The sequence below is a fragment of the Protopterus annectens genome, chromosome 12.part0, assembly GCF_019279795.1.
Source record: "Protopterus annectens isolate FY-2018-M chromosome 12.part0, PAN1.0, whole genome shotgun sequence".
In the NCBI taxonomy this organism is placed as follows: domain Eukaryota; kingdom Metazoa; phylum Chordata; order Ceratodontiformes; family Protopteridae; genus Protopterus; species Protopterus annectens.
Genome location: NC_056746.1, coordinates 1,121,937,003 through 1,121,962,791, shown reverse-complemented (window position 1 = coordinate 1,121,962,791; position 25,789 = coordinate 1,121,937,003). Strand labels below are relative to the sequence as shown.

Genomic DNA, 25,789 nt, shown 5'->3' with positions numbered 1-25,789 from the left:
CTACCACTGCCATGCATTTGGTAAACACCCAGGGGGCAGTGGTGAGACCAAAGGGCAGGGCCCTGAATTGAAAATGACTGGTTCCCAGCCTGAAGCGGAGGAATCTTCTGGAGCGTCTGTTCACTTTTATGTGATAGCACGCATCCTGAAGGTCTATAGAGCACATCCAGTTTCCTTTTCCCAATAGGGGAAGGATGGACTGCAGCATGACCATCCGAAATCTTGTTTTCTTGACTGACTTGCTCAAGATACTGAGATCCAAAATTGGTCTCCAGTCCCCTGTTTTCTTTGGAACTAAAAAGAACCTTGAGTAGATTCCGGATCCTTGCTGGTCTGCTGGAACTGGCTGAATTGCTCTTTTTGCAAGCAGCTTTGAAATTTCCAAAGCTGCAAGATCCCTTTGAGCGGGTGGAACATCTGGAAGGGATTTTTTTGATTGGTTTGGAATGTGAACAAAGGGAATGGAATAGCCTTCGGAAATGATGGACTGTACCCATTTGTCTTGAGTCAGGGATAGCCAGGCTTCTGGGTACAGTGACAATCTTCCCCCGACTGCCTCCGAAGGTGGGCAGTCGGGCAACACCTCAGGGATGCTGAAAGGGATTATCAGAAAAAACTTCTCGATTGCCCTGGTTCTGCGGACCCCCCCTGCCTCTAGGGCGACGTCTACCATTGTTGTTCCCGCCTCTGCCTCTGGCGGGGAACCGACTCTGTGCGTCAGGCGAAGACCCTTGAGATTGTTTGCGGAACCACATTTTCCCACTTTTCTGGCCTTTGGGGTAAGGCCTAGAAGGAGTAGAAAAACGGACTCCGACGGCAGAAAGAGTCTTGCCATCTGTCTCGCACCTAGTCAAGGTTTCTTTCACTTGAGGACCAAAAAGAGATGATCCATCGAAAGGGGAATTAGTGAATGACGTTTTAAAGGGGTCCGCAAAGTTGCATAGCCGCATCCAGGCATGCCTACGTAAGGCCACACCTGTCCCTGTGGCTCTGCTCGCTCCATCAGCCGCATAAGAGAGGAGGCGCATGGAGGAGTTGGCTATGGAGTTCAGGGTAGCCAGCTGAGTGTTCATCTTGTCTTGAAAACCCGCAGCCGTAGGATCCTTCAACATGTCACTCGCTTCTTTGATCAAGTCTCTTTGAAGACGAGTAAAATGGCATAGGTAGTTCAGCGAACGCATTGCAAATGTCGCTGACGAGAACATCCGCTTCCCGTACCTGTCCATGGACCTAGATTCCTTGTTAGGTGGATGGACAGGCACTGAAGGATCAGCTAGTTCCTTCTTAGTGGCAGCAGCAACCACCATAGCATCCACAGAAACTCCTTTTGTCAGAAACTGTTTATCTGCTGGTGCTGTAATGAATTTTGAGGGTCTCCTGGGAGTGGGGTCCACTGAATCAGGAGCCGTCCATGCCTTTTTTGCTACCACCTGCATGAGGGGGTCAAGGGAGACACCCAGGAGGTGGAAGGGCGAGCCAAACGCCTCAAGGTACACAGATTCATCCTCCGAAGGGTTGAGGGCTGGCCAATTTCCCCTCTGCTTAAGGATTTCTAGAATGTCTGCAAATGAGACATCTTCAGAAGGGGAACGGGGAACCCTCGAATCCTCTAAATCTGTGTCAGAGGTGACGGACTCAGGTGAGTCTATGTGTTTCCTCTTACACTTTCTCTTCCGAGGGGCTCTTCTGCCAAATCAGGAGAGGCCTCGGAAGAGGATGAGATCCCCACAGGGGATTCCTGAGGAGCTGGCTCTCTGCGGTCCGGGATGAGGGAGTGAGTCGACTTGGCCTGAGGCACCAAGAGGGGGGACGGAGCAGACTGTGGGTAGAACCAGGTTCTAACACACTCCGCATGACCTCGAGCACCCCTGTCAGGCAGAGCCAGAGGTCCCGCTCGAAAAAGCTAAAACCTCTCGGCACCGACAGTGATGGCTCGAGGCGATGTCGGAGCCGAACTCACCAGCGAAGCCCGAGAGGGAGGCGGGTCGGACAAGGGTCGATGCCACTCACCCTCGAGCCGATGGAAGTCCGGCGCCGAGATTCTTCTAAGGAAGAAATCGGAGCAGACGATGGAGCCGAAGACAATGGTATCGGCTCCGACGCTACCACAGTCTCGGTTCCGAAACGCCCCGGCTCCGAGCTCAACGGAGTCGGAGGAGGAACATATTGAGGGCCAGGGGCAGGCATCGACTGATGAGTCGGGCTCTGAAGCATTTGGGCCAGTGCCTCGGACTTAAGAAGTCGACTCACTACCCTCTGAAGGTCATGGTCCGACAGCCTCGATGGCCTAGAGGAGTGAGATCTATGGCTCCATTCAGACAGCAGAGGAGATGCTGGAGCCGAATGAACGGAGCCAAGGGATGGTGACCTAGACCTCTTCCTAGATGTCGGTTCCGAAGGTCTGGTCGGAGCCGACACGGAATCTAATACCTCGGCTCCAGCGGAGCCGAGAAACCACAGAAACTGTAGACTGAGACTCATCGGCTCCAGCCGGAGCCGATGTAGACGGAGGTTTAGTAGCCTTAGGTCTCGGCTCAGGAGCTGGAGCCGAGGACCTAGAAGCCTTGGAGGGCTTCCCCGAAGAGACAGTAAGGGAACCCTCAGGCTTGAGTAAACCTCTCAGAATCAGTTTGTTTTTTCTTTCCTGCAGGACCCTGGGGCTGAAGCCGTGGCATACAGCACAGGAGTCCTGCAGGTGCAAAGGCCCCAGGCAGTAGACACAAGAAGTGTGACCGTCTGTCAGAGACATTTTCTGACAGCACGAGTCACACTTCTTGAAGCCTGAGACCTTTGAGTCTTTAGACATTTTAGAAAAGTGTAATCACACACACACAGTCAAACACACTGATTACACCCTATCCTATTTTAAACTCAAAAATTAAAACAAACTACCAAAGTTTTAAATTATGAGAAAAAACACACACACCACTAGGGATGGGGAAGAAGGCCTGAAGGCCCGAGGGAAGAACTTATAAGTTCTTGTGGAGAAAAAATGGGATTTTAGAGAAAAGGTGGGGGGGATTCCACTAAACTAAGGGAAACAAGTATTAAAATTAAAATTAAAGGGGTTTAAGTATACTAACTTTAATCCAAAGTTACTCACCAAGAAGCCGGTAGAAAAACAACACCTCGATGTAGCGGCAAAGCGAGATCTGAGGTAATTCTCGGCCTAGCATTGTGGGATATAAGGGGAGCCTCCGGTGGAACCAACTCTCGAGCTTTAGAGTGGCCGAGTCGGAGCCGAGGTCGGCTCCGAACCCATCCAGCAAGAATGAAGGCGAGATAGACAACTTAACATCAATTCTTTATCCCACCATTCAGCCATGATGATGTTCACAAATACTAGGGTACATGAAGCAACCACAGCCACTCCCATTTTTTGTTGAAAAAAAAACACACTCGAAATATACAAAGTTGCTACTCACTACACAATGTATTAATTCAACAATTACATTTAAATCAAGCCAGATTAAGTATCTTCAGCAATCAAGAATTTATGAAATCACTCAAATTCTATATAATGTAGGAAGATATTAAAAAGGTGTTTAACATCTATGGTGACAAATAAAATGTTGTCATTTATCAGATGTGATTTTTTTTTCAAAAAATCCCACAAATCTTTTAAAATACATCCTAAAGAATCACAAATATTTTTCAGTTTAATGTCAATATAGTATATTTACCCAATTTTAGAAGTTACTGCATTCACTACAGAATGGAAAGGGAGATCTTCCAAATCCTTATGACTCTGGGTATGACAAATATCACTGGCACTCCAGATTTTAGCGCCCATAAAAATTTGTAAATCATTCAGTCAATGTACCACTGGGTAACCATAATCTAGTTAACATTTGATATATTTCATAATAGGCAGTATTAGCCATGTTGATGGAAGCTTCATCATATGCATAGCCACATAAAAAGCCAAACATGTTTTTGCCATAATCAGAACAGTTAATCATTACAAACTCCCCTCCCTTATCAGGTTTCCTTATTCCAATATTTGAGTTGTCATGTATACCCATTAACAATTCACATTTGTTTTGGGTAAATTTATTCCAGGATCGACCACCCCTTTTCCTGGTGGTCAAAAGTCCTTGAATATCTTGGTTGTATATACTTTCAAAAGTGTGAACTGTTGGGTGGGCAAGTGGATTAAAAGTATTGTGTCTCATAAGTTGGTTATAAAATACTATACTTGTTGCGGACTTAGTGTATCAAAATGCTAATTTATGGATAAAAAATCATCAATTAGCACATCTGTTACCTGAGGCCTCATTGCTGAGACGAAGGTAATTCCTCTCAGGAACAAGTGAACATGGTCACTGTTAAATCAGAAAGACACTAACAATTATAAATCTTGAAGTCACCTTGATCAAATGTTGCTATAGTTTAATCCATCTCCTGTTGTTCCATGCTCCCTGTTGACCCTTCCCTCTCACTCTCGTATTTGGCTTCTACCTCTCTTGTTGGTTCCCTTCCATGTGGTAGGTTGTATTATCCACGATCTCCTGAGGTGAGATTTTAAAAACACCCCAGAGAATACTTCAGCAGAAATACTGGGTAAACAAATGTCTGTAACTAAGAATATGATTCTTTTTTGAGCTGAGACACAGGTTCTGAATTACCGAGATATGGTAATGGCTTAAGTGTAATTCTGTCTGCTGCCAGAAAAACAACTTCTAGAAAATAGAAATCAAAGTCTAAACCAAATGAATTTGAAATATTAAAATATAAAGAGATGAAAGAAATGTAAGAGAGATTATTAGAATAGGGAAGGAGCAAATTACATAAAAATAAATGGAATTTGTGGAAACAATATATGCAGAATAATGCTAAGGAGCAGAAGGAGGAGGAGTGCGTTTTAATGGAAGGCTGGAATTCAGTGATTTATAGAAAGTTGGACTGAACTACAAAAAAGGAAAATATATGCAATGTATAATGTATGTAAATGGAAAAATATTACTATGGTTTGTTTTCTGTTTGTCTGTGTATAATTTAATAAAAATGAGTACTAAAAAGAAACAGGGGATCCATTTTAAATCATTAAATTGATTTCAGACATTTCAATTACACTGACCAGAATTTATGCTAGAAAAGAAAACTGATAATTTTGATTTACTAGGAAACAGGTGATGAAAAGGATATGATACACCAAGAAAGTACAGTTGTGTACACATCATAAATGTAGATGTTAGAGTATATTCACTGTTGCAGTAATCGCATTTGGGTTATCCCTGCCAGGGTAGCCCTCGGCCGGCCCGAATACCAGAGGCTTAGTATTTCTGCGTTGGTTGCTGTCGCTTCAGGACTGATGTCAGGTCGTCAGTAGCATAAAGTAAGACAGCCAACACCATTACATCAGTTATTCTTGCCCTAACCTGTCAGGAACCCCCAAGTGGGAGCCATGTTCTGGTGGAAGAACCCCACCAGTAGAAAGTAAATACCAATATGTCCCTTGTAAGGAAAGAGAAGGAAGAAGGAGGGAGGGAAACCAGGATTGCAACAGTGAATACACTTGAACATCTACATTTATGGTAAGTGTACACAACTGTACTATGTTCTTCATGTTTTACTGTTGCAGTCATCACATTTGGGGTTGATTCCCAAAGCTGAGGAAATGGGTGGAGGCAGTCAAGGAAACTAGGGGCTGGCCAGGATGCCCTGCAAGACTGCAGAGGCAAACCTTGCCCTTGATTTGGAGAAGACAGACAGCTGGTGATGTTTGGTAAAGGTGTGAACGGATGTCCAGGTGGCAGCCTCCAGGATGTCCCTGGTGGGGACGCCTCTGAAGAATGCTGCAGAGGTGGAGGCTGCTCTGGTGAAGTGAGTCCTGACCCCCTTGGGGGGAGGCTTTTCATGCTGCTTGTAACAGAAATGGATGCAGTGTGCTATCCATTTGGAAATGGTTTGTTTAGAGATGGCTTTGCCCTCTGCCCCTGCAGCAAAGCTAAGCAGCAATTGATCAGACTTTCTGAAGGATTTAGTCCTGTCTAGATAGATTCTGAGCTGTCTGTGCACATCTAGAGAGTGCAGGATCCTTTCCCCCTTGTTCTGTGGACTAGGGAAAAGGTGAGCAAATTAATGGATTGGTTGAGAGCCACACTGGACACCACCTTGGGCATGAAGGACGGGTTAGTCCCGAGGGACACCCTGTCAGCATGGAAGATGATGAAGGGTTCCACAGCCATGACTGCTTGCACCTCGGAGACCCTACTGGCTGAAGTGATGGCCAGAAGGAAAGCTGTCTTCCAAGAGAGAAATTTTAGCTCTGCTTTAAAGGCAGATTCAAAGGGGGGCAGGGTGAGCTTTTCCAACACAAAGTTAAGGTTCCAAGCTGGGGTTGGTGGTCTTCTGGGTGGCCTCAAGTTGCTAGCTCCTCTTAAGAACTGTTTGATCAGAGGGTGTGAGAAAAGGGGCTGCTCAGTGTGGAAATGAGCAGAGATAGCACAGGCATGGATTTTAATAGAGGAAAAGGACAGACCACTGTGTAGCAGGTCAGCTAAGTAATCCAGAATGAGAGGGAGGGAGGAAGAGCTGTGCCGTATTGGCTCCCTTAGCCTGAATCCAGGTGCAGAATCTTTTCCATTTGTCAGCATAAGACTTTCTAGTGCTAGGGTGTCTGGCCTCATGTATAGCATCTAGTACTTGTTTACTGAGGTTGGCAGATTGATAGGTGGTTAGGGAAAATAAGCCAAGCTGCCAAATTGAGGGTCTCCAATTGAGGATGCATGAATTGGTCAGTAGGGTTGGAATCTGAGTGAGATGCCATGGTGGCAGTGGGGACAACTGGGCAGCAGTGGGTACCATTGCTGGCGAGGCCAGTCTGGAGCAATAAGAACTGTTCTTGGTTTTTCCCTCTTTATTTTGAACAGTACCCTGGGGATGAGAGGTAGTGGAGGAAAGGCATAGACTGATAGATTGACCCAGGGGAGGACAGGTCATCCACTTTCCAAGCCATGCAGTAATGCTCCCTGGTGCAGAACTTGCTGAGCTGATGGTTGGTGTGGGAGGCAAAGTGGTCGACCTTCGGGGTGCCCCATTTCTGAGTTATTGGGGTGAAGGTTCTTTTGTCGAGCTGCCACTCATGTGGGTCCACAAGATTTCTGCTTAACTGATCTGCCAGAGAGTTTTGAGAACCTGGTAGGAATTGTGCTAACAGGTGGAGTTGCATGGCACAGGCTGTGTGCCAAAGGGTCATGGCCAGCCTGCATAGCGGGTAGGACTGAATCCCTCCCTGCTTGTTGATATGCCACATCACAGTGGTGCTGTCTGTTTTGATCAGGAAAGCCCCTGGGGAGAGTAGGGGCTTGAAAGCTGTCAAGGCATGCCGGACTGCTATCCTCTCTTTTTGGTTGACGTGCAGATGGATTTGCTGTGGGCTCAATTGGTCCTGTATGCACCTGCCTTCCAGGCATGCATCCCAGCCATAGTCTGATGCATCTGTGGTGAGGGTCTGGGCGGGGGTGGTGGTGAGAAAGGTAGTCCCCTGTTGTGGGAGCATGCTGTTGCCCACCAAAGAAAATATTTTCTGATGCAAGGTATCATGGGTATAACAGTCTCCAGGTCTTGAGAGTTTTGACACCAAAGGCTTTTAGGTACCACTGAAGTTTCTTCATATGTAGTCTGGCATATGGAATGAGTAGAATGCAAGATGCCATGAACCCCAGAGCTTGCAGGATTTTCCTTGCAGATAACTGGGTTCTGGTGGCTAGTTGAGAGAAGTAGGCTGTCAGGAAAGTTTGCTTTTCTGGTTTAAGGAATGCCATCTGTGATGCTGTGTCCAGGCTTGCTCCCAGGAATATAATCCTTTGGGTGGGCACCTGTTTGGATTTCTTTTCGTTGACTGTGTACCCTACGGAGGTTAGTAGGGACTTGACAAAGGTCAGGTGCTTGAGTAGCTTTTCCTGGCTGTCTGCCTGAATTAGGCAGTCGTCTAAGTATGGGTAAATCTGGATATTCCTTTGTCTGCAAAAGGCAATGGCCGGAGCCAGACATTTTGTGAAAACTCTGAAAGCAGTAGATAAGCCAAAGGGAAGTGCAGAGAACTGAAAGTGCAGAGATCCTGCCCTGAAACGGAGATATTTCCTGCATGATCCCCTGATAGGAATGTGGAGGTAGACCTCTTTTAGGGCTAGGGTGGCTAGCCAAGCATCCTTGGAGAGCATGGTTAGCAGCTGCTGGAGGGTGAGCATTCTGAATTTTGGTATCACCTGGAAGGTGTTTAGAATGGATAGATCGAGTATGGGGCATCAGGTGTCCTCTTTTCTGGGTACTAGAAAAAGTCTGGAGTAGAAACCTTGGCCTTTCTGTTCTGCAGGAATGTGCTCTACTGCCCTCAGAGAGCAGGGAAAGGACTTGTTTTTGCGCCTCTGCCCACTGGTTTGGAGGTACATCTAGGAACCCTTTTAGAGCTTGGAGGGTGTGGAAAGAAAATTTGTATCCCTGGGACACTATGTTGAGAACCCAGCGGTCGTTGGTAATGGTGGCCCAGGTGTTTGCGTGAAAGGAGAGTTTTCCTCCTAGGAGTAAGTGAAGGTGGGCAAAGGGAGGTGGTGGGGAAGGAGAGTCATTGTGAGTTCTTATCATAAGGGGGTGGCTTATAACTCCCTGTTTTTGAAGTGGAGGAAGCTCACTGTTTAGATCTCTGCATTCCCTATGGCTGTTGTCTGGGGGGGGGGTCTACTTCCATGGGGTCTGGGCTGAACTGACCTGGTGGGACCAGGAAAGGACCAGTGCTTGGAGGAGCAATGCCTGCTGAACCTGGGAGGCTGGACCTGCAAGAAGTCCTTAACTGTCTGCATAGATTTTGCTTTTTCTTCCATTTTGTAAGACCTCTTCTGCCTTAGTGCCAAATAAGTTGTCTTTGTGCAAGGGGGCATCCAACAATTTAGATTTAACATGGTCTGGCAAGGGCTGTTCCTTAAGCCATGAATGTCTTCTAAGGACAGAACTGGTGACTGCTGCCCTGCAAGAAGCTTCTAGGGCATCAAAACCACAGTGCAAGGTGTGTTTGGTTACTTGACTTGCAGAATGCATTAACTGCTGTAACGTTTAGATTCTGCACAAGCAGGAAAGGAAGACATGTTTTTGAGGAGTTCCAGGGTATGTTGCTGAAAATTTAGCATATGGAACTGGCAATTTTGTGCTCTGATAGCAAGAGCAGCAGAGGTGTATACTTTTTTACCCCATCTGTCTAGTGCTCGGGAATCCCTATCTGAGGGGGTGGGATTCTTAGCAGAGGTTGCTTTAATTCCTTTAGGCCCTTGAGAAATTACCTCAGGGTCAGCAGTAGGATTTTTAAAAAGAAATTTGTGTAAGTCAGAAACTCTGTAATACCCATCTGGTTTTCTGGGTGCAGGAGACAGGGTGTCAGGAGTCAAATTTGATTACAGAAAAACATCCTCCACAACATCCAGGACTGGGGGAATGGCCAGGGGTCTGTGCTGTGGAAGATCTAAGAATTCCCCGAGTCTCTTTTTAGACTGAGGGTAGTCCTAACTTTCCCGCTGGAAATGCTCCCATAAGGTATGAAGGGTTTCCCCAAAGGAAAGGTCCTCTGGGGGAGAGGCTGAAGAAATGGAATCCTCTGCATTAGAATCCTCATAAGCAGAGAGGGGCTGCATGTCTTCATATTCAGATGCATCAGAGTCATCAGACTCTTGTTCAGACAAAAACTACAGGGGACAGATCTTTTCTTTTGGAAGGGGTAGCTTGGCTTCCCCTGATCAGCATGATAAGGTCTTCTGTCATTTTAAACATTTGAGACTAAGGCAAAGAAGCAAGTGCCTGAGATTGGGTCGTTGGTTTCTTGGGTGTGGTTTGTACCCTGGGCCTAAGAAACTCGGTAGTTTTCGAAAGAACGGCAGAAGCAAAAAAAGTAATAGTTTTGTGTCAAGAATCGGTAGTGCAAAGGTCTTCCTCGGAAGCCGGTGCCTGCTCAGCGGTTCTGGACCCATCCAAGGGAGAGACGACCGCAAGATCCTTAGTCGAAGAAGAGTTTTGCGGCATACCGGACTCTGATACGGTCTTGGTAGTAGCCTATGAATTCACAGAAGCAGGCATCAGGGCTGCAAAAGTGCCTCACTGAGGACCAGAGAACTGATGACTAGCTTAACGGAAGTGTCATCAGTAGGTTTCGACCGGTGCGGTCTGTCTCTGTCGTTATCTTTACATTTTTTTGGAAGATCTGCTGTCAGTTGGCTTACCAAAGCCATATTGGAATTTGAGGACTGTACACGAAAATATCTAGCTACAATAAGGGCCCAACAACATATAGTTCTGGCGTTGAACAAAGCACAGAAGCAATAGCGGGGGACATCGTGGTCTGGGCCTAAGTAAGTGACGCAGTAAGAATGAACGTCTCAGTGTGGTATTTGCTTTCCACACGCGAGACAATTGTTAACTTTTTCTGACATCGGTTAGTGCAAGAAAAAAGGATCCCCCAATGGGGTACTTAGCTTTAGAAGACTTCAGCTTCCATTTGGAAGATGAAACTCAGGTAGCGGCCGACCGGCACTCATGCGAACTGCTTCTGCTTTGGGCTCCGTGGCAAGAAAGACTGATGTAATGGCATTGGCTGCCTTACTTTATACTATTGACGACCTGACATTAGTCCTGAAGCGACAGCAACCGACGCAGAAATACTAAGCCTCTGGTATTCGGGCTGGCTGAGGGCTACCCTGGCAGGGATAACACAAATGTGATGACTGCAACAGTGAAACACGAAGAACTTCATCTGTTAACTCAGTAATGATATTTAACACTAGTTTCTGAACTTCCTGTCTTACCCAATAAAGGAATCTGAGCTGCATTCTAACCTTTTGCTACTACAAATAATGATCTGTATACTTCTGCATGGCATAATATATACTGAATGACAAATCTAAGTGTCCTTCACAAAGTTCATAAACATTTAATAGCAATACAGACTTAGCAAACAAATTACTCTACATGAAAACTGAAGAAATGAACTGCTAGATCATACGCAGAAACTTCAAACTCAAGCTGCAAAACTCATTTAATTAAAATGGCTGCCATTGTTTTAGTTACCAAATTAGCCCTGCCAACCATTAATTTAATTCATTTCTTTTTATACCCATTTTCATGAGGAATACACATACAGGTTGGGGTGAGCTGCATAGTTTAAATTCCTTGTACATTCCAAAATATACCTTTAAGACACAACTCTCCTCAATTGTATTACAAGAAACAAACTATTTGAAAGAGAAATAAAGAGCACAGATAATTTTTTCTTCCTGTGAAAACAAAATTGGATACTGAAAGGTAAATTAAGACTGTGCAAAATGCTAACATTTAAATTACAAGTGATCCCATTCCAAGCCCCCTAGGCCAAACCCGATTACTGATAATCTCAGGTTAGTACAAGAATGAAAGGTTTCTGAATACTGCAATACAGTTACCACTCTATTCACTTATTTGTGCTGGCAGAATTTTTGTTAGCTCTTGACCCTTACTTCTTTCACCAAGCAGCTTAAAGTAAAACTACAGCAGCAAGGAGAATGCAGACGGACTGAGTGATGGTCTTTGTTTATATCTACAGGAATGCATTCCCCATTACAGCACTTAAAATGACTTGGCAGACACTATTTGAACAGTTGTGTCAATTTCTTGTCTTTTTCCTGATCTGTGTCTATTGTAATTTTTCTTGTTTAGCTGTTTATTACTGCATCGTTTTATCATACTTAACTTTCATTTTCAATAAACAGGTTGCGATTGAAAAGGGGGTGCTGGTGTCCCAGTTCACCAAACTTACAAATAAATGAATACAGTTTCTATACCAAAACATAAACTTAATCTAAAAAAATAGCCTTTGCATCACCACTGCTCAAAGTTTGACAATGAAGTATTCACTCCTCCATGCTTTGAAGTAATGCTGGTACAAATGAATACATAGTTCTTTGAGAACTAAACATGTTTACTTGCATTTGCAAGTCACCTTAACAATAATGCCCACTGAGTCTCAGCAGTTAAAATAGGTCTCAAATTAATTTATGTGATCTATTTAACACAGAAAAAAACAGTAAACTGAAAAGTTATGCCTTTAAAATGCAACATATGTACGTATGTGTGTGTGTGTATATATATATATATATATATATATATATATATATATACACACAAATATATATATGTTGTTCTAGCCTGTTATATTCTAAATTTGACATTTCTCCTAAAATGCACCACCTTAAAGAAAATCATAAATTCAACTAACTTGTTGTAAGTTTACTTCAAGAAAAACACTGTTACTTTGATTATGTTTGGCTCAATAAGAGATCTTCATCAAATCACATTTTATAGTGTGTGTGTGTGTGTGTGTGTGTGTGTGTGTGTGTGTGCGTGTGTGTGTGTGTGTGTGTGTGTGTGTGTGTGTGTGTGTGCGCGTGTGATCAACAAGCAAAGCTTTCCTCACCTAAACATGACATGACCTGATTTATCACCAACTAATTTCCTAATATGTCATAAAAAGCATCACACCTACCAAGCTCAGCACGCTGTGTAATTATCTGTGTAAGTGTCCAACGGATTCCTCCAATAAATGAGGCAATAAGAACCAAAACAAAACCTTCTGTATTAAATTGGGTTGACTCGTAGGTAAACATGAACAGGCCTCCAGCGATCAACAGAACTACCAGAATTAGCGCGGCCCTCTGCAGGAAGACAGACAAGATATCGCATTAAGTTTTACAGTACAGCATTACTAGGAACAATAAATGTTTCAAGATCTCTCACCAGAGAAAGCATTTTACATTTATGTCATCTTAAAAAATCTTCTTGCCTCCAATGGTTTATTTAAAACATCTGGTAGTTCAGCTTTGTATGTGCCCACCTCCACACTGCTCTTCAGCTATACCAAAGCAGTAGAGTTGTACAGATACTTAATTTTCAGGCTGCAACTTTTTCATGACCAGTTGACGAAGAACTACCCAAAGTAAATTGCAGAGTACCCTTCAAGACAAGACAGCCCCAGAACACAAAGGCAACACATTCCATTATTAGCGGGCAAAAACAGATAAATGCAGTACACAAGGTGAATAACTTTAAATATGCCAATTCCTACCCACAAGGCAGTTGCTTGTCATATGATGCTTTCTTTCTAGAAGGCATTCTGATAACACACCTAATGATGCCAGAAGTTCAACCACAATGTCTCTGTTGTACACCAGCATTCTGATAAATACACTTATGCTACTGGTGTCAGAGTGGGCAAATATTTGCAGAAGTGAAGAAATTTACTTATTTTGAAGAGTTACGGTTATTACCTGCCCCTTTTTACACAGGACAGTCTCTATTTAGGCAGTTGTGCCTTGTGACAAAAAGAATAAGAAAATGACAAACATTCTGAGATTTTACAGGAAAAAAAGTAATTATTCCCTAAGTTTCTTCTGACAGTTGCATGAAACTACTTTGTGTGAAACACCTTAATACTATATGAAACAGGAAACTACTTTGTGTGAAACACCTTAATATTATATGAAACAGAAACAATTCAAATTCTGTATAAGCTGGCTTTTAATTTGGCCTTTACACTGGTTGTGGGTACGGATACCTTGCAAAATCTGACATTTTGATAAAGTGTTGCACTTTGGGCATCTGAAAAGGTGGCAATCCTAAGAAGATTGTATGTGTGCATGTGCAAGTACTGCACTAAAATTTCACATTGAAAAATACATCAAGTGCAGAAGCCAGGAATTTTCTCATTGCAAATAAATTTACCACAAAACTGAATGCATTGCATTCAAAAATTTGATTTCTTCCTCAATACAAGCAAAATGGCAGAGAAGCCCAAAAAGGAACACTGTACCACGTCTGCATTTTCTGGAGAAGAAGCCTTGAGGGTATTTTGACTTTTTTAGTTGTAAATTAGAAAGAATTTCAGAAATTAAATTAGTTTAAACTAGAAAGACCATGCTACTTACTCAATATTTGTGCTCTACAATGTTACAAGGCCCAACACAGACTATAGATGTATACGTTCTCAAGCTAAAGAATTGGACGAAATATCAAGAATCTGGTAGCTGCATGACTCTTTAGTATGAATCAGAACAGCCTGTGTTAGAAAAAGGAATAAACAAACAATGTGAAAGCAATTAATACAATAAACATTATCAAAAGTGCAGATTTCCTGCAGGCCTAGAGAAACAGTAACATTACTAGTACTGTTAAAATAAGTAACTGAAGATAGTGATGTAGGCAAGATCAAATTAGTCAGAAAAAAGATAATGGAAAAAAAACAGAATATTAAATATGGAAACAAAAAAAAGCAAGTCATGTTGTGTACAGAACACACAGTGCAACTGAAATGCAAGCCTTGCATACTAGATGTGGCTACAGGCATGAGGAAGTAATCTGCTTCTAAAACAACTTTGTAGGATCTCTGCTCAACAAACCACTGGAAAAAGTGTAAAATGAAATAAACATGTTCAAAAGAATCTGTATACACCTGAAGATGTTTGTTGATATCAATGAAGTGAAAACTGTTAAAAGATTGCAGATCAGATTACTGGTGGAAAAAATGGAGTTAAACACTGCATTTAAATTAGAAATGGGTGCAGAGTATAATATTGCTAAACACACTTTTAAAATACAGATTGAATAGTATGCATACTCAACATGTTCTGGGCACCAGGAAAGGCCATTGGGTCAAACATGAATGGCAGTAAGATTCTATTTTAAACCATAGAACATTAAATTAATTCTCCTAATTTTCTAAATCATATTGCATGTGACAGGAAAACACATTTTCTAAAGAAAGGTTTTTGGTGTTAGAGCTACTCAAGATCTGTGCAAGCTGATGGACTGGCAACAAGATACGGAAGCAACAAGTGCACCAGGGCATCATGGGAATAGAGGAGGAGCTAGAGATTTTAATACACATCAGGAGATGTCTAGGAAGGATGTGCTTACAGTGCCCAGTCCATACCATTGCAGTGTATGGACTGGATTAATAGACATTTTTGACAACTATGATGCATTTATTTATAGGCTCAGAATGTACACAACAGAATACTATAAACAAGCAAGCCAATAATGTATCCTCCAAAGAAAGTAAAAGCAGCTCTCAAAAGACGACGTGAGCAAGAAATTAAATTAATAGGAATGGATCTACGAACACAAATATTTTCTTAGCTGTTCAAGAATTAGAAGCATCAGCATGAAAATATGCAGACACGTCATTAAGTATAGGACCCAAGAGCTTACAACAAAAATAGATCACATGGCTATGGGCCAAGGGTACTTACAGATGCATAAAAAATATAGTTAAAAAGAAAAGAGCTTGAGGGCAACAAAATATGCATGTGAAAAATTCCACAAATACCTATGGTAGTGGTAACTCTTGAAAAGCATAATCAGAAAACCTGTACAAGGCATCTCCAAGACTGCAGAGGATGTTACTTGAAGTATGATCTGAAAATAAAATACAGACCAAGCAAAAAAACTACATATAATGGATATGAAAAGAGAGCATACTTATCAGAGAAGCATGAACTCTTGAGTGAAATAACAGTGTAAGAAACTTATCATAAAAGTAAATATTAGTAGGATAGATGTTGCAGTAGTAGGACAGCTGATGCAGAAGTCCAAATGTCCATCCCAACTTCAACAGCTATGCATCCTGTCCCCCTCCTAGCCAGGGGCGTCTGCCTGCGCATATTCAGCTCTTCTCTACCCATACAGCAGAGGCCTCAGGCTGCCACATAGGGCTTAATCATACCCAGGAGTACATGCCATCATTTGCTTCCTAGGCATTCCTACCTTAGGAAATAAAAGGCCACTGAAAATCTGGGCTCCACTAAATCCATCCAGACAGGAGGACATTAAAGGCCTTGTGACAGTACTGGATGTGGACATCTGGAAGGAAGTTAGGAGACTGGGTATCCTAGGGTTAAGGATGCATAGCCAAAGTGCAAGAGAAGAAGGTGGGGGTAAACATGACTGCAACAATTTTCTTATCTGAATATCTAGGAGTTCTTTTCACAAGAGTACTACGTCTGTCATACTAGTAACTGGTACACCAGTAATAACCACCAGGAAGACTCCCAGAACGTAAGAGTTTCATTGATATGACTTTCTTTCACAGGTTGCAAGGGGCCAGAAGAAGGGTAGTTGCAAATCTTGTCTGCTTTTGGAGGTGATGTGTTGCTTATAGTACTGGGAAAAGTGTGAACCGAGGTCCAAGTTTCTACCTCCAGTATGGCTAGAGTACTCAACCCTCTTAAAAAGCAGCAGTAGAAGCACAGCCTCTTGCATTGTGAGATTTTACAGGCCCTTGGAGGTAGCCTCTTTACAAACTGGTTTCCATTCTCTTCCAGAAATGAATGGCAAAAAACTTTGACCTGTGGCTCTTGTGTCTCATTTGCCTATGGATGTCTAATGAACACAAATTGGTAAATGGATTAACTCTTTAGAGAGAGAATTCTGTGATCATCATAGGCATAAAGTAAGCATATGAATGCAAGCTGACCTTGCCCTTCTTAGACATCAGTAATGATTTCTTGTTCACTAGAGCTCATATATTCTCCTATTTGATGTGATAGCATACAAAAAAAGCTGTTTTCCTTGACAAACTCTTGAGGGGTGCCACTCTTGTTGGTTTAAAAGATGACTGGCCTAAATCAAGTCCCATGTAAAACCAATATTATTTTACTGGTAGTAATGATGCTTGTAGGGGGGTCTACAGGCATGCTAGGAGATGTGCCTTCACTGAGACACAAGACATCTCTGGCCAGTACGAATTTGACAGGTGCTGCAGAATCAAGGACACTGTTTCTAAGAAGGGGTCATAATTCATCCTTTGGATATCATCCATTTAACTAGTTGGTCATTTCCCAGCTTCACTAAGCACAATCTCTGTAAAAATGGTACCTAAAGGGCAGCAGTATCAAAACATCCATGCTGCTACTCTGAGAATACATATATCTGGGCTGTATCAGAGATCCTCTTGAGTACAGTCAAGTCCAAGGATGAATGGTTCCTTCTCTCTAGGGATGGCAAGAGAGAAACTAATGATGGCTGGGATAAAAGATGCTATTATGAGCATCTTTGCCCCCCCCCCCACCTCTTTTTTCCTTCAGAGAAGACTGAAGGGTAAGCACACAGAAACTGAAGGAAAAGGCAATGACTGTACAAGCCTCTTTGTGAGGTACTCTGCAGTACAACTTCTTCAGCTGTCTGTTGTCGGAAGTCATAGGGTCTACTTCCAGTCCACCATGAAGAAAAACACCCCTGCCCCAGATGCATTCACAGGGATCTACTTCTAATCTACTTAGCTAATCTATCTGAAAGTTCTACTGAAAAGGAATGCAACAGGTTCTTAGGTGCATGACTGACGGACTAATGCCCAGGCAGCAGTGGTGGTTTGAATGAGTCCCTCCCTGCCTATCTACCATATCACAGTCATGTTGCCCATTATGACTCATGTAATTCACATTGGGCCTAGATCAATACCACCATCATCACCTTTGTACTGACATGCCTATAAAATTTAGGAGTTTGAGTGACTGCGGCCTGCTCCAAGGGAACCCATATTTTTCACTACACCCGCTATAACCTCTGTTGGTCTTTCTTCCTAATGTAGGGGAGGACAGGTGTCATCTCTTTTATGGACCAACTGTGCTTACTAAAGTACCCCTGAGATACCATTGCAATTCTGTCATATGCAGTTCTGCAAGAGGCACCATCTACATTGTGGATACTATGTACCCCAGGACACATAGGTACTTCTCTGACCTATTCTGGAAAGTCTGTTGAAAGCAATTTGCCAAGATTTCTACCTTGTCCTGAGCGAGGAAGGCCTTCTGAATGTTTTTTCTCCAAATATCGTAGCTTTGGATGACATCAGTTTAAATTGGCATTTGAGAGAAAGGCCCTTTTCCCTTCTTACCTTTTGCATGGTGATGGCAATTGGACCAGCTCCTTGAAGGGTAACTTCTACCATAACATGGAACGTGGAAATAAAATAACTGCTTAACAAACAGTCTTCCCCTTCCCCAGCAGATGTTTAATTATGTCTCTAGCAATAGGTCCAAGCAATAAATCCTTAGGAAAGGGAGTACTAAGGATTCCTGTTTTAGCATCCTCTGACAGGGCTGATTCCACAGCCAGGCATATTTTCTAATCACTGACCATGCTGCAGCAACCCTGGAAGCTACGCATACAGTATCACAGCCACATTTAATGGCATATTTTCCAGTCTGTGATGCTGTTAGTTTGAAGAGCTTTGGTTCCCAGCATTGTCAGCAACCTCCCTGTGTCTAACACAGGAGAGCCCTGAAAGCCACTGCTATTACTGTATACATTTTTCTTGCAAGACACGGTCTCCTGATCAATGAGAAGTGAGTTAGGAGCTGGAACCAATTTAAACACCACTATTCTGAATCCTGGGACACCAAACAAATCTGTTATCTAATTTTATATAGGTAATTGTGGGAATTGCCATAGGTTTGAAGTATTCAGACCTAAAAGGTCAAAAATAAAATTTTTGATCATCACAGATCTCCTTTACCTCTCATTTGAAGTGATTCTCATTTACCTCTCATTTGAAGTGATTCTCCGTAACCTCTCATTTGAAGTGATTCTCCGTAACCTCTCATTTGAAGTGATTCTCCGTAACCTCTCATTTGAAGAAATTCTGCAACCCCACCCCATCTCTAAACTACAAAGTACTCCCCTGGATGATTTTAAACACTCGGGACTCTAACAAAAATCACCTGCAAGCTCTCTGCAAACTTGCCAAAACACTTTACAAACAAGAAATTCTGCTACCCCCCCCCCCCCCAATCAGTACAGTACAAGGTGCTCCCCTGGATGATTTTAAAGATTCGGGACTCACACCTGCAAGCTCTCTCCAAACTTGAGAAGATGCTTTATAAATAAGAACGTGTATATAAATGCCTTTTTCCCTTTAGCTGGCTTTTCAGTATGCAATGTTATTTGGCTTGAACAGTTGTGTTTAATATAATGTGTTTGTTATACTTGCAATCTGTGTAGTGTGCACACCCTTCCACCTGCCAGCTTATTTTACTTAGGAATTATACTTGTGGCAGTTTCTGACCCTATAACTAGCATATTAAAAAGATTTGCTGCAGCCTCACTGACAATACTTACCTGCTGGTTCTTGTTCTCTGGGTTATCATCTTACCTGCTAATTCTTGTTCTCTGGGGTGTCATCCCACTTCCCTCCCACCCCCAACTACCTGTACATTTAGACCTATCCTCACCACACCACTTCCTCTGTCAGTTCCACCTCAATCATCCCCTTCCTCTGTTAGCTCCACCCTCCTCATCCATACACTGCATCTCTCAACATACTCCTATTAATATCACACTAGCACCCTTTCTACATACTACTCCCCTTTCTTCATTTCAATAAACTTTATTACTCTCCTCAAATTATCCACTTAAGTAGTTTGTCTGATTAGCTCTCTAATAATCCCTAATCTAAAATTATGCTCCTCACTCTCCTATCACTAATGCTCTTCTCCCTGTCTTCACTATCATACCTGGTCCTTATCCAACCTATTCTAAGCACTCCTACAGACATTACCTCTTACACCAATAACACAAATCACTACTCTCTACCCATCACCACTCATCTCTTTCACAAAGATAATATATTCTTCTTTAAACCCAAACTGTTTCAGACACAGCTATACCCGTTTAACATTACATTTACTGACAAAATGAAATCCTATCTTTACTATACAATCTTGACATTCCTCCAGCTCTGTGGTGACATCCACCCTAACCCTGGTCCAAACTTCTCACAATCCACATCTTCAACCTACATTCCAGGTACAAAAAATATGCTTAAATATATCTCAGTAAACACACATAGCATGTGCAACAAAATTTCTGAATTGTATGCTGCACAATCTCCTAACATACTAGTAATCACTGAAACCTGGCTAAAACCACACAAAGGATACCAAAGTACTTCCTCCAGACTTTACTATGTTCAGAGCTAACAGACTTAAATTAAAAGTAGGTGGTGTTGCAGTAATATATCCTGCTGTTATTTCCTTAACCCCTCACAACCAATCCATACACTCCTTTGACCAAGCCAAACTATTGATCACCTGTCTTAAATTAATAATAAATGTCTCTGCATTATAGCTTTATACGTACCCCCTGACAATAACTTATCAACTCTGGAAAGTATCCTGTCTTAGGTATCAAAAAATCTCTCTCTGGAAACTGTAATATTAGGTGATATCAAGACTGACTGGCAGAAACTTAACTTACAGTTTCCCACAGATAGCATAAACCTACTTAGATTTTTTTCAACGAATTACTCACCCAACCTTTACCAGTTCCACAAACCAAAACGGCTCAATAATTAATTTCTCCCATCCTAACAATTTTTCTCAATCCAAAACACTTCCAGACTCTATTAGAGTTTACCACCACATCTGTACAACTAGACTTGTTTCACATTCATGTAGACAACACACCTATACAAGACCGTACAAAACCTATCTAACTTTGACCAGCAGGCGTTTACAAATTTACTAAACTCCATCAATTGGTCCTTCCTTAAAAACTTACCATTATATGATTCAGTTTAACAATTGAATTCTACATTCCTAAACACTTTAGACAGTTTAGCTCCTACCAGAAGAAAAAGAGTCAAAACCAGCTTGGCTTTCTATCTATATCAGATCACTGATGCAAAAAATAGACAGAGCTTGGACAACTTGCCTAAAACATAAGACTCACAACTATTTACAGCATTTCAAAGCACTGCATGACCTTGTAAAGAAACAGGTTAATTTAGACAAAAAAAAATTATATGCAAAGCCACAAAATCAGCACAAATCCAGTCCGAAAACCTTCTGGTACACTATCAAAAAAATCCAAAACCCAGGAAGTCAAGTCCTCCCCCAACCCTCCTGTGATACTACCTCCCCTGACACAGCAACTCAATTTAACTCTTACTTCCTTGATAGCATAGCTTCCATCACTAACAATCCCCTCCATCTCATTCTACCCCTCTCTCAGCCTCCTATTACCGGTCACTCCACATTTTCCCTTCAATCAGTTCCTACTTCCTTGATCAAATTCGTCCTGTGCAAGATCACACCACATTCCCCCTCTGCATATAAACTTCCTAACAAATTCATAAAAATGTATGCTGATTCAATAATCATTAATAGATCCATCAAGGAGGCTTATGTCCCCTCCCTGTGGAAAAAATACTTCATCCTTTCTCACCACTGTTCTGTTCTCAAGCCCCTAATTTGGCTCAAACTACTCCACCTTCTCACCTTTAATCAACTAACATTAACTCAGAAACTACTATACAACTCCTCATTTTTGAAACTACATCATCACTACATTAACACTATATTCCATCTCTTGACCTATGCTCCTCTCACAAGTTATCTACTATCTATTTACAAACCTCAAAGAGGTAACGGGGTTAATCTGTACTCTCACTGTGTTGCCAAATCATGGAATAGCATTCCAGAAGCAATCAGACTTATACCCACTACTATTCCTTCAAGTCTAGGCTGAAAGAACATCTAACCAATAAGTGGTTCTGCCCATGCTCCTTCATCATTCTCTTTCGGCTTTTCCCATTAGGGGTCGCCACAGCGGATCATCTCTTTCCATTTCTTCCTATCCTCTGCATCTTGCTCTGTCACACCAACCGCCTGCATGTCCTCTCTCACCACGTCCATAAACCTTATCTTAGGCCTTCCTCTATTCCTCTTACCTGGCAGCTCCATCCTTAGCATCTTTTTCCCAATATACCCATCATCCCTCCTCAGCACATGTCCAAACCAACGCAATCTCGTCTCTCTTGCTTTGTCTCCAAACTGTCCAACATGAGCTGACCCTCTAATATACTGATTCCTAATCCTATCCATCCTAGTCACACCGATTGCAAATCTTAACATCTTTAACTCTGCCACATCCAGCTCTGACTCCTGCCTTTTTGTCAATGCCACTGTCTCCAACCCATATAACATAGCCGGTCTCACTACCCTCTTGTAGACCTTCCCTTTCACTCTTACTGGTACCTGCCTGTCACAAATCACTCCTGACACTCTTCTCCACATATTCCACCCTGCCTGTACTCTCTTCTTCACCTCTCTTCCACATTCACCATTACTCTGAACTGTTAATCCCAAGTACTTAAACTCCCACCTTTACCAACTCTACTCCTGCATCCTCACCATTCCTCTACCCTCCCTCTCATTTACACACATATATTCTGTCTTAGCCCTGCTGACCCTAATTCCTCTACTATCTAGAGCATATCTCCACCTCTCCAGAGTCTCCTCAACCTGATTCCTACTCTCACTGCATATCACAATGTCATCTGCAAACATCATAGTCCACGAGGCCTCCTGTCTGATCTCATCTGTCAACCTGTCCATCACCACTGCAAATAAGAAAGGACTCAGAGCTGATCCTTGATGTAATCCCACCTCCACCTTAAATGGATCTGTCACTCCCACTGCAGTCCTCACCACTGTCACACTACCCTCGTACATATCCTGTACCACTCTTATGTACTTCTCTGCCACTCCCGACTTCCTCATACAATACCACAACTCTTCTCTAGGCACCCTGTCATATGCTTTCTCCAAGTCTACAAAGACACAATGCAACTCTTTCTGACCTTCTCTGTATTTCTCCAACAACACTCTCAGAGCAAACATTGCATCTGTAGTGCTCTTTCCTGGCATGAAACCATACTGCTGATCACTAATCATCACCTCCCTTCTTAACCTTGCTTCCACTACTCTTTCCCATAACTTCAAGCTGTGACTGATCAGTTTTATCCCTCTGTAGTTACTGCAGCTCTGCACATCACCCTTATTCTTAAAGATAGGCACCAAAACACTTTTTCTCTACTCCTCAGGCATCCTCTGACTTTCCAAAATTTCATTAAACAATCTAGTTAGAAATTCCACTGCCATTTCTCCTAAGCACCTCCATGCTTCCATTGGTATGTCATCTGGGCCAACAGCCTTTCCATTCTTCATCCTCTTCATAGCTGCCCTTACTTCCTCCTTGCTAATCTGTTTCACTTCCTGATTCACTATCCCCACATCATCCAACCTTCTCTCTCTCTCATTCTCTTCATTCATCAGCCTCTCAAAATACTCTTTCCATCTACTCAACACACTCTCCTCTCTTGTGAGTACCTTTCCCTCACTATCCTTTATCACCCTTACATGCTGCACATCTTTCCCAGCTCTGTCCCTCCTTGTCATCTTAGAACTCTCTCCTATTCCCTTCTTCCACACTCTTAATAGACCTTCCCTTGATATATATCCTATCTTCCCTTCCTGCATTACCTACTTCCTAGCCTCACCTCTCTTTTAATTCCTTAACCGTCCAATATTCTTTCCTTATATTCTTAAACTAACCTTTATCTATTCCAGGGTTTGACTAATATTTACTTTCAAGTTCTCCTACCAGAAAGAGTATATGGCACTTACAACATATTACTTGTTCTGTTATATATTTTTCATGCATCATTATGTTACATGCATATTAGGAACTCTCTTCTATTTTGTATATTATGTATGATCAACTTTATTGCTTGCCCTATAGTTTGCTTATTTTCTTTTATTGTATTCAGAAACGGTACTATGTTGTTATTGTCTTAACATCTGTAACCATTGTTCGATTTTTTAAATTCTGTTTAATGTGTTATGTGGAGTTCTTCTCCCCGGGCCTCCACTGAAAATGGGCTCATACCCAGTCGGACTTTTCTAGTAAACAAATTTCAAATAAATAAATAACTTCCTTGTCATGTGTAAAGTATCAGCAAATGAGATATCATCTATTAGATAAGTACAGGACATGGTATTCTCAGCATCTGCATAATAACTTAGAGGGGAAGGCATCTGGGAAACATAAAACCAAAAAAAATGGAAACTTCTCATTAACAATGGAAATACTGAAACTGCATTGGAAAACACATTAAACGAGTGTACTCGTTATGAAGGTGCATTTATTTCAGACTTTTGTGGGGATTCAGGTGCCATTAGGAATATTTTTGAAAAGTAGTAGAAAAATTTTGAAAGTTTATCCAAACTCAACTTAAATTTTAATGAGTCACTGAAATTTATCTATAGAAGGGGAAGGAACATTAACAATTTATTAGAATCCCAGGGTGACAAAAATAGGAAAACTGAGAAATTGAAAGGAACATATCGATATGGGATGTGTAATCAATGTCCATTTGCGGTCATTGCAGAAAGTGTATATATTGAGTCGAGCGATAGATACATAGTGGGTAGGACATACAGTACTTGTGATACCCAAGGGGTGGTATACATTGTTATTTGTGAGACCTGTAAAGCTTTCTATATTGGAAAAACTGAAAGGAAGTTAAGAAAGAGAATCTACGAATACATGAATGCTATAAAGAATAGGAAAGAAAACAATTCTTTATATAAACATAGTATATCTTGTGCCTTAACAAAATAAAAATGTTTTGTCATGGAGGAAATAGCAAAGGATGTGAGGGGTGGTTTGGGCATGTGGGAAACGAAGATAGAGTACTGGGAGTTATAATGGCAAATAGTCCTAGTAGCCAATAAATACCCTGGGATTAACGATGCAGTTTCCCTACCTAGCACCCGTTTTAAAACCTAGGGCAGCAAGATTATAATTATGTTTTTAAAAAATAATACATTTGCTTCCAGAAAAATGTTTCTATAGTTATTTAATAATTACTAGTTAATTTTTTATCAAAGTTTTTAATAAAGCTCATTATGAAATATTTATTTGATTTAAATATAATTGATAGTAATATTTGTATATAAGCTTCACCACTAATGAATTTTTATTACATTTTTATTAAATACTTTTGTAAATGGCCACTAGATGGTGCTATTGTTTAACAAAAGGTATTTGTATTCTGTAAATTAAGTTTCTGAGAGATGCATTTGTATATATGTATATATTTAGGATTCATATACATATATATATATATATATATATATATTTAGGATTCATATACATATTCAATATAACATTATTCAACATTTTTTATCTGTAGGATGATGATATTTTAAGGCTTTGGTTGATTATTTTTATAGACACAAGTTTTTAACTGTATGATGTTTACGTTCATGTTTATTTATGAGTTATATGGGTGTGTAAGGGGGGAATTGCTCTCTTTGGGTGTTTTTGAATTGTATAAAATGGGTGATTTAATTTCATGTACTTTTTATTTATCTGATGAAATCTAGATTTATGACGAAAAACACAGTGATTCGTTAAGTGTTTTATGTTTTCTTTTTATGTGAATTTGGTGCAATAAATGGCTGAGTGGTTGTACCCCTGTGGACTGGCGGCTCTGTATTTCAGTGCTTTTCTTGGTTTATCTGGGAAACGTAAGCCAGGTCTTCCTCCTCTGACTCATTTCATTGGATGCAGACTCTTGGGGGGGGGGGGTAGTACCATTTTCTGTTTAATGGAAGGGAAACCAGATACCATCAGCTAGTCTGACTGAAGCTGCTTGGAATGTGTTACAGTAGCTTATCAGAGGTGATCGCACTAACTTAACTGCTACACTGTCAGGCCTGTTTTATCAAGTGACGTCACCACACTGTGGAAGACCATGTTAAGATGAAAAAGTCAAGAATATGGTTTCAGTGAAGACACTGAGCTGTATGATTGGTATAGTTAAAAAAATAAGATGTATAGTAATGTTCCACTGTACTGAGCACCCATTGTGGAAGACAGCAATAAAGACGAACAGGAAACAGTAGATTCTTGTGTAGAGATTAGACTTGCA

The 25,789-nt window shown here is 41.7% G+C and overlaps 1 protein-coding gene across 1 annotated transcript in view; it reads right to left on the bottom strand.

Annotated features, from left to right (window-relative positions):
- SLC35C2 (solute carrier family 35 member C2) overlaps positions 1-25,789 on the bottom strand; it is a 412,193-nt gene that overhangs the window by 192,531 nt on the left and 193,873 nt on the right. Inside the window, exon 5 of the mRNA XM_044090136.1 lies at positions 12,503-12,671. Coding sequence (XP_043946071.1) covers positions 12,503-12,671 — 169 coding nt within the window. The remainder of the gene's footprint in view (positions 1-12,502; positions 12,672-25,789) is intronic.